This window comes from Teleopsis dalmanni, chromosome X (genome assembly GCF_002237135.1).
Source record: "Teleopsis dalmanni isolate 2A chromosome X, ASM223713v2, whole genome shotgun sequence".
NCBI lineage: Eukaryota > Metazoa > Arthropoda > Insecta > Diptera > Diopsidae > Teleopsis > Teleopsis dalmanni.
In genome coordinates this window covers 100,927,809-100,937,771 of record NC_051848.1, presented here as the reverse complement: position 1 = coordinate 100,937,771, position 9,963 = coordinate 100,927,809, and the positions used below count along the sequence as shown (strand labels likewise).

Below are 9,963 nucleotides of genomic sequence, written 5' to 3'. Positions count from 1 at the left end.
TTTTTTTATAATGATTTTAAAAAAATTTGCATTTGATCAATAAATAAATTGAGTCATACAGCAACTAATTAGGGTTTAACAGCCAACACCATCTAGTGTTTGTTTTCGTTTTATGTGTGATAAATTTCAGGGTTTGAAAATGCTGGACTATTTTCAAGCAATTATTTTTGTTTACGAAAATGAAATAAGCAAAATGCAAATGCAACATTCAGTTTGCGTTTATGTTTCATACTAAGTGTGTGCGAAGGTTGAAGCAATGGTAAGTATTATGAAATTAAATTAATAAAATATATTTAAAAATTTGTAATTTACACAAGTAATAATATTAAAAATAATAATATTATAATAATAATATTAAAAATATAAATATTAAATTTTTAATGCTTTCCTTTCAGAATCGGGATATATTAACTGGCGTATTGATTGGGCTGCTGGTTGACGGTAAAAATGTATGTAAATAATTTAAAATATATATATATTATATTATGATTTATATTAAATGCAATATTAAAATAACATTTTTTGTCTCTTTCTTCAGCAACCCCAGCGTCAACAGCAGCAACGAAACCGCCGACCAGCAGGAAACTACCAGCGGCACCAGGAAAGTGTCCGACGACGGGAAGAAAACCGCCGACGACGCGAAGAAAACCTCCGGCGGCAGGATGAAAACCGCCGCCGGCAGGAGGAAAATAGCCGTCGGCAGGAAGAAAATCGCCGTCGGCTGGAGGAAAACCGTCGTCGGGAGAAAGAAAACAAAGAAAAAAATGTAATTTAAACAATTTTTATTAAAATTTTCAAATAAATTAATAATTTTTTTTTTAATTTTTCAGAATTCCGAAAAGAAAAAGAACAATCATTGTAAGTATTTATACGCTTATTTATTTAAACATAAGTATGATATTTACATATATATTTTTATTAATTGCAGATTTCCAAATGCGACGCAGCCTCCAAAAACAAAACCTAGAGCTGGAAAAAAAAACCAATAAATTAATTAATTAATTAATTAAAAAAAAATTCATTTTCATATATCATATATTTCATATATCATGTTTATTTTTTAATACATTTTTAATAAAAAAATTTTATTTAAACTTATTTTCATAATTCTATTAAATGATATATTATATACATATATTGTAAGTAATATTAAAAAATGCGCTTAACACTATTTTTAGAAAGCTTGTCTGCAAGCACCATCTACCGTTCGTATTCGCTTTATGGAATTTATGTATTTGTTGCAAATTAATGAATTAAACAATAAAAAAAAGCGACTATCTATCCGTTTAAAAAACATTAATTTAAAAAAAATATTATTACAAGAATCACAATGCACATAAAAGCCTTTAAAGATAATAAAACAAACTTTCAATTACAAAAAAAATCATAAAAATCGCCTTATTCTTCGAACAAGGCAATTCAATCATATATGAATATTATTATTACCCTTAAAACAGTCATTTGAAAAAAAAAATAAAGATGACAAATGTTAAAAAATATATGACTGAACAATTATTTAATAATATCAATTTAGTATTTAATTCATATCAAAAGAATTTCATCAAAAAATATTGGAATATTTTTTTTGAGGTTATAATTTTTTGCAATCAAATATCTTACCGTGCAAAACCCCGATCGGGATAACCTATATGTCTATATAAAGATGAAGGAGTTTTCTTTCAGTATTTCAAAATTCATAATAATCGTATGCACAGTTTTTTTTATAATGATTTTAAAAAAATTTGCATTTGATCAATAAATAAATTGAGTCATACAGCAACTAATTAGGGTTTAACAGCCAACACCATCTAGTGTTTGTTTTCGTTTTATGTGTGATAAATTTCAGGGTTTGAAAATGCTGGACTATTTTCAAGCAATTATTTTTGTTTACGAAAATGAAATAAGCAAAATGCAAATGCAACATTCAGTTTGCGTTTATGTTTCATACTAAGTGTGTGCGAAGGTTGAAGCAATGGTAAGTAACTTTGTAATTGAAAGTTTGTTTTATTATCTTTAAAGGCTTTTATGTGCATTGTGATTCTTGTAATAATATTTTTTTTTAATTAATGTTTTTTAAAAGGATAGATAGTCGCTTTTTTTATTGTTTAATTAATTAATTTGCAACAAATACATAAATTCCATAAAGCGAATACGAACGGTAGATGGTGCTTGCAGACAAGCCCATATAATTTGCTGGACTCCGCATTCGGCGCTATGACTCAATTTATTTATTGATCAAATGCAAATTTTTTAAAAATCATTATAAAAAAAACTGTGCATACGATTATTATGAATTTTGAAATATTGAAAGAAAACTCCTTCATCTTTATATAGACATATAGGTTATCCCGATCGGGGTTTTGCACGGTAAGATATTTGATTGCAAAAAATTATAACCTCAAAAAAAATATTCCAATATTTTTTGATGAAATTCTTTTGATATGAATTAAATACTAAATTGATATTATTAAATAATTGTTCAGTCATATATTTTTTAACATTTGTCATCTTTATTTTTTTTTTTAAATGATTGTTTTAAGAGAAATAATAATTTTCATATATGATTGAATTGCCTTGTTCGAAGAATAGTTCGATTTTTATGATTTTTTTTGTAATTGAAAGTTTGTTTTATTATCTTTAAAGGCTTTTATGTGCATTGTGATTCTTGTAATAATATTTTTTTTTAATTAATGTTTTTTTAAAAGGATAGATAGTCGCTTTTTTATTGTTTAATTCATTAATTTGCAACAAATACATAAATTTCATAAAGCGAATACGAACGGTAGATGGTGCTTGCAGACAAGCCCATATAATTTGCTGGACTCCGCATTCGGCGCTATCACTCAATTTATTTATTGATCAAATGCAAATTTTTTAAAAATCATTATAAAAAAAACTGTGCATACGATTATTATGAATTTTGAAATATTGAAAGAAAACTCCTTCGTCTTTATATAGACATATAGGTTATCCCAATCGGGGTTTTGCACGGTAAGATATTTGATTGCAAAAAATTATAACCTCAAAAAAAACATTCCAATATTTTTTGATGAAATTTGTATGATATGAATTAAATATTAAGTTGATATTATTAAATAATTATTCAGTCATATATTTTTTAACATTTGTCATCTTTATTTTTTTTTCAAATGACTGTTTTAAGGGTAATAATAATATTCATATATGATTGAATTGCCTTGTTCGAAGAATAAGGCGATTTTTATGATTTGTTTTGTAATTGAAAGTTTGTTTTATTATCTTTAAAGGCTTTTATGTGCATTGTGATTCTTGTAATAATATTTTTTTTAATTAATGTTTTTTAAAAGGATAGATAGTCGCTTTTTTTATTGTTTAATTCATTAATTTGCAACAAATACATAAATTCCATAAAGCGAATACGAACGGTAGATGGTGCTTGCAGACAAGCTTTTGTGGCTGTAAACAACATCAACTATTTTTTACGTTCGCATGGCCATCTGTTGTAAAAAGAAAAACAGCGATAGCAAAATAGAAAGAGCAACCAACTTAACGTTTTTCGTTTTCTTTTGTATCATTATTACTTTTAAGAGTTTTGGGTAAAGAACGAATAAAGACTTAAGTAGAAATTAAAACACGTGTTTTACTTCTTGTGTTATTTGCATTAAATATTATATGTGCAGAAAGTGCACTGGCAATCATAATATTTACATTTATACAAATAGTGAAAAAGAAAGCTATAATTGGTGACCCCGTGGTAAAAACGACACAGCAAATACTTTCAACATGAACACCGAGCAGCAGCCTTCTACAAGTCATGCTACGCAAGAGCATTCTGACGAAAAAGAAGTAACGTCGGTGGAGTTTAAGTTACCGCCATTTTGGAAACAAGATCCAGCCTTGTGGTTCATCCAAGTGGACGCAGCATTCCATCGCAAGAAGATTACTGGAGACAACAGCAAATATTGGACAGTAATTTCTTACATTGATCCAGAATTACTGCAACATGTCTCAGACATAGTCAAAAATCCTCCTGATACCGACAAGTATAAAACACTTAAAGAATGTCTTATCAGTCGTCTAAGACCACCGCAAGAACAACAGTTACAAACTTTACTATACGACATTGAATTAGAAGACAGCAAACCTTCGCAATTGTTACGCAAAATGCAAGACTTAGCAGATAACAAAGTAACAGAAGATGTCTTACGTTCACTCTGGTTAAAGCGACTACCAGCCAACGTTCAGTTCGTTCTGTCGGTCAATGTAGAAAGCAGTCTCACGGCAGCAGCAAATATGGCTGATCGGTTAATCGAAATCAATCCAGTACAAAGTGTCATGGCCACTAGTAATGTTAATGACATTATAGTACATCCAAGTAAATTTCCTGATGATCAACGCACAGATAGACTGGAGAAAGCAGTACAAGCCTTACAAGAAGCGGTAAAAGAAATCACCAACAGCATGAGAAGTCATGAGCGAACACCAAATAACAGAGCACGAGCAAGACCTGAGTCTTTCCACCAAACATTTGCACAGAATAACAAAATATGTTTTTACCATAAACGTTTTGGCACAAATGCAAATAAATGTGAAGACGGGTGCACATATACACAAAAACAGGGAAACTAAACAAGCTGTCCTTAGAGCAAACGGGAAGTGACAGCTATTCAGTAAAAAAAGAAATCCGTTTGTATATTTATGATAAAAAAAGCAGAATAAAATTGTTAATAGATTCAGGTTCAATATTATCAGTATTACCTAGAGATCTTTTTCAAACAAAACAAAACCTTAGCGCAATGAAATTGTATGCTGCAAATGCAAGCGTCATAAATACCTACGGCAGAAAGATCCTGCAGCTAGATCTCAACTTACGCAGATGCTTCAAATGGCCATTTACAATTGCAGATGTACAAATGCCCATCATCGGAGCAGACTTTCTGAAACATTTTGGTTTGCTCATTGACTTGCGTAACCGATGTCTTATCGACGTTACCACTAATTTCACAACAAAATGTAACATTGTACGAACTTCTGTGCATAGCATCTCCACCATAAATCAACAGAATACTTATTCTAATATATTGAAAGATTTTGTTGACATTACTAAACCTACGTCAGCACCACTCGCGGAAACCGAGTCTCCAGCTGCTCATTTTATCGAAACGACTGGATCCCCAGTTTTCGAACGCCCCAGGAAACTAGCCGGCGAAAAACTAAAAGCACTACGACTTGAAATCGAATGTATGCTCGAACAACGCATCATAAGAGCGTCACGAAGTTCGTGGGCAAGTCCAGTTCATCTTGTACCAAAAAAAAATGATGGCTGGCGCGTTTGTGGTGATTACAGAAAATTAAATGCTAAAACAACGCCAGACAGGTATCCACTACCACTACTACAAGATCTTTTCCAGAGATTACATGGAAAAAAGGTGTTTTCAACATTAGATCTAATAAAAGCCTATCACCAAATACCCATGGCAACGCAAGATGTTCCAAAAACAGCAATCAATACCCCATTTGGCCTGTACGAATACGTCGTTATGCCGTTTGGATTACGCAATGCATCGCAAACCTTCCAAAGGTTTGTCGATTCTGTTTTTAGAGGACTTGACTTTGTATTCGCCTACATAGATGATGTAATTATCATGTCAGAATCCCATGAGCAGCATCAAGAGCATCTGAAGCAAGTTTGTCAGCGTCTTAGAGAATATAAGTTAGTCATTAATGTCAGCAAATGTGTTTTTGGCGAAGAGCAAGTACAATATTTGGGTTATACTATCAACCAAAATGGTTATCAGCCACCTAAAGAGCGTGTTCAAGCAATTGTCAACTATAAACAACCTGAAACGATTCAAGATTTACGAAGATTCCTCGGTGTAATCAACTATTATCGCAGATGTATACCTAATGCAGCCAAACTCCAAGCACCTCTCAACGAATTTATAAAAGATTCGAAAAAAAATGATAAAAGAAAAATTCCATGGACGGCAGAAACAGTCAAAGCTTTCATAAAATGCAAAGAAAGCCTAGCTGAAGCAACTCTTATGTCATTTCCAAACCCCGAAGCAACTCTAGTTCTCACAACAGATGCCTCTGACACCGCAATCGGAGCAGTTCTAGAGCAGTTCGTTGAAAGTCAATTCAAGCCTATTGGTTTATTTTCAAGAAAATTAAATTCAACTGAATGCAACTACAGCACTTACGATCGAGAACTCCTCGCAGTGTTTTCAGCAGTTAAATTTTTCCAGCACTTCTTAGAAGATCGCCCATTTGTAACTAAAACCGATCACAAACCTCTCGTTTATGCATTGCATAGGAAGACTGAACAAGCTTCACCTCGGCAACTTCGCCAGTTGTCCTTTATATCACAATTCAACACAGAGATAGTGTACGTCAAAGGTGAAGATAATATTGTAGCTGATGCATTGTCCAGAATCAACCAGATTGACATGCCAACAATTATCAGTTCACACGAAATTCAACAAGCTCAAGCTAACGATGACGAACTTCAAGATTTGTTAAAAAATTCCAATTCTTCATTAAAATTACAGCGACTTAACGTTGATCCAGAACAAAACATATTTATTTATTGCGATATCTCGTCTGGAACCATAAGACCATTTATTCCTAAGCAGCTTCGTAAAGCAGTTTTTGATGCGGTTCATGGACTAGCTCATCCTGGAGGTAGATCAACAAGTAAACAGTTGAGAACTAAATTTGTTTGGCCAGGAATCAGACAAAATGCTTTAGCATGGTCACGTAGTTGTTTATCCTGCCAAAGAGCCAAGATACAACGGCACAACAGACTCGAGCCCAATCATATCGCAGTACCAAGTACTAGGTTCAATCATATCCACATTGATCTCATCGAGCTATCAACAGTTGATGGATTCAGGTACTGTCTCACTATAATAGACAGATTTTCCCGTTGGCCAGAGGCCATACCTATAAAAAATATCACTGCAGATACAGTTGCAACAGCCTTGTATGACAATTGGATATGCCGTTATGGTACACCTCTATCAATTACTTCGGATCAAGGTACTCAGTTCGAGTGAGCCCTTTTCACTGCAATGGCGAAATTAATAGGCGCTTCCCGCATCAGAACAACACCTTACCATCCAGCTTCCAACGGCATGGTAGAGCGCATGCACCGAACACTAAAGGCAGCTCTCATGTGCCATCCACAAATTCCTTGGACACAACGCTTATCAACTGTGCTCCTTGGACTCCGCACGTGTGTTAAAGAAGATTTAAACGCCTCATCTGCAGAACTACTATATGGAACACAGCTGCGCGTTCCTGGAGAATTTTTCATCAACGAAGATATGCCAGCAGATCCGCAAGTGTTCGTTGAAAAGTTAAGAGAGCACATGCGAAGCATCAGACCAACTCCAACGGCTCATCACACAAAAGCTAGAGTCTTCATACTAAAAGATTTATATAAATGCTCACACGTACTTCTAAGACTAGATGGAGTTAAAAAGCCACTCGAGCCACCGTATTCCGGACCACACAAAGTGATGGAAAGAACGAGTGACAGAGTATTCAAAATCGATGTCAACGGCGAACAAAAGTCAATATCAATAGAAAGACTAAAACCGGCATTTGAAGCCAAAAATGATTTGTCGACAACTAAACAAGAGCTACCTGAAACGCCAAACCTACACCATTGGGGTTCAGGTATGGACCGCCCTAAAAGAACGTTCTCGAGGTTGAAAAAGGTATCGTTCCCAAGTGATTGCACTAGGTCACTTGGGGGGGAATAATGTGGCTGTAAACAACATCAACTATTTTTTACGTTCGCATGGCCATCTGTTGTAAAAAGAAAAACAGCGATAGCAAAATAGAAAGAGCAACCAACTTAACGTTTTTCGTTTTCTTTTGTATTATTATTACTTTTAAGAGTTTTGGGTAAAGAACGAATAAAGACTTAAGTAGAAATTAAAACACGTGTTTTACTTCTTGTGTTATTTGCATTAAATATTATATGTGCAGAAAGTGCACTGGCAATCATAATATTTACATTTATACAAATAGTGAAAAAGAAAGCTATAAGGGTGTGGCGTTCACTTTGCCATCTACCGGCAAAGGGAAACCAAAAATGACATTTTTGAGTTTAGGTTAAGCAGCCAACTTCAAGTTGACGCGAGAGAAATAAAATAGTGAATGAACAATCTAAACGTGTTTTTTATTTGTTTAATAAACTTATGGTATAAGGCCATAAATTGGTGACCCCGTCAAAAAAAAAAAAACTTCAAGGAAAACGCAAAATGCAAGAAACTGAACATGCAGAGACTCCAACAGAGGCAAATAAATTCCGGCCTATGGAAGCGGAAGCGTCGGCAGTGCAAGCGATTGGGCAAATGAAGTTGCCAAACTTCTTGACCAAGGACCCAACGTTATGGTTTGCGCAAATTGAGGGCCTACTACATATGAGCCGAGTCACAGCAGATTTATCGAAGTTCTATACAGTAATTACTGCGCTGGATGCAGAAACGCTGCAACAAGTTGCGGATATTGCAAAAAATCCTCCTGAAACAGGCAAATACGACAAATTAAAGAAAGAACTAATTTCTCGTTTTTCAGAGTCGTCAGAAAAGCAGCTCATAAAGCTACTCACCGGTCTGGAACTTTCGAACAAAAAACCAAGCCAACTGGTACGTGAAATGCGCACATTAGCAGGCGCGAATGTCTCAGAGGAGGCATTAACAACACTGTGGCTGCAACGTATGCCAAACAGTGTAAGATGCATTCTATCAGCATGCAAAACCACAAGTATTGATGAGCTAGCAGAAATTGCTGATAGAATATTAGACAACAGTCCAGTACCATCTTACGTAATGACTACAAACGCCAACAAATCAAATGACAAGTTGGAAGCCCGCGTAACAACATTAGAAAGTTCGGTCCAACAAATAAATCAGCAACTTATCAACATAGCAGCAACTTTAGACAGATTGGAGAAACGAGACAATCGTGGTAGAGACAACAGCCGCAGCCGCAGCAGTTCTTGCAGACGTGAGAAAGTCTGTTACTACCACATAAAATTTGGGGCAGCAGCGACTAAATGTAGCCAACCGTGCGAGTTTGGCAAACGTAAAAGCGATAATCGACAGGGAAACTAGCGAGGCTGTCGTCATCAAACACGGTTGGCGACAGCATAAAAAACCAAGAGCTACGTTTACATGTGTATGACAGAAAAAACAACATTAATTTTCTAATTGATTCTGGGTCAGCTATATCACTACTTCCACTACCAGGCATCAATCCAAAAAGTAAAATGCAACCAGACGATTTAGTTCTTTATGCAGCGAACAACACTGCAATCAAAACTTTTGGGAACAAGCAACTAGCAATAGATTTAAACCTTAGAAAAGACTTCAACTGGTATTTCATCATCGCTGATGTTAAAACAGCCATAATTGGGGCAGACTTTCTCACGCACTACGGCTTACAAATCGATTTGAGGGCAAAATCGCTCATTGATACGCAAACCACGTTACAGTCAAAGGGTCTACTGAAAGAAGTAGCCCACGAAAATGTTTCGACAATAAATTCATCCATCAAATTCCATGACGTCGTCGCAAAATATGTTGACGTAACAAATTTGAACAGGTACCAACTACCAACAACAAACAGCGTTCAACACAGAATAATAACAAATTGCCAGCCAATATCAGAACGCCCACGGCGTTTTTCAGGTGAAAAATTAAGAGCAATCAAAGATGAGTTCCGTGTATTACTACATCAAGGTATAGTGAGGCCATCCAGCAGCCCCTGGGCAAGTCCTATACATTTAGTAAAGAAAAAAACGGGTGGATGGAGAGCTTGCGGTGACTACCGAAAATTAAACGCCCACACCCAACCTGATAGCTACCCAATTACGCACATTGATGACATAGCCGAAAGACTACACAGCAGTAATATTTTCTCTAAGATCGATATCACGAAAGCATATTATAACATACCAATGAATCCAGA

The 9,963-nt window shown here is 34.8% G+C and overlaps 3 protein-coding genes across 3 annotated transcripts in view; all 3 read left to right on the top strand.

Annotated features, from left to right (window-relative positions):
* LOC119688842 overlaps positions 1–967 on the top strand; it is a 2,279-nt gene extending 1,312 nt beyond the window's left edge. The window contains exons 2-4 of the mRNA XM_038103507.1: positions 396–449; positions 539–766; positions 929–967. Of these exons, the coding sequence (XP_037959435.1) occupies positions 396–449; positions 539–766; positions 929–967 (321 nt within the window). The remainder of the gene's footprint in view (positions 1–395; positions 450–538; positions 767–928) is intronic.
* A 2,795-nt stretch (positions 968–3,762) lies between these two features.
* LOC119688841 lies at positions 3,763–4,608 on the top strand. The gene has a single exon (XM_038103506.1). It carries the CDS (start codon positions 3,763–3,765, stop codon positions 4,606–4,608), a length of 846 nt encoding a protein of 281 aa, XP_037959434.1.
* Positions 4,609–8,069: 3,461 nt separating this feature from the next.
* LOC119687094 lies at positions 8,070–9,116 on the top strand. Its single transcript, XM_038101271.1, has one exon. It carries the CDS (start codon positions 8,253–8,255, stop codon positions 9,105–9,107), a length of 855 nt encoding a protein of 284 aa, XP_037957199.1. The 5' UTR covers positions 8,070–8,252; the 3' UTR covers positions 9,108–9,116.
* Positions 9,117–9,963: the final 847 nt, after the last annotated feature.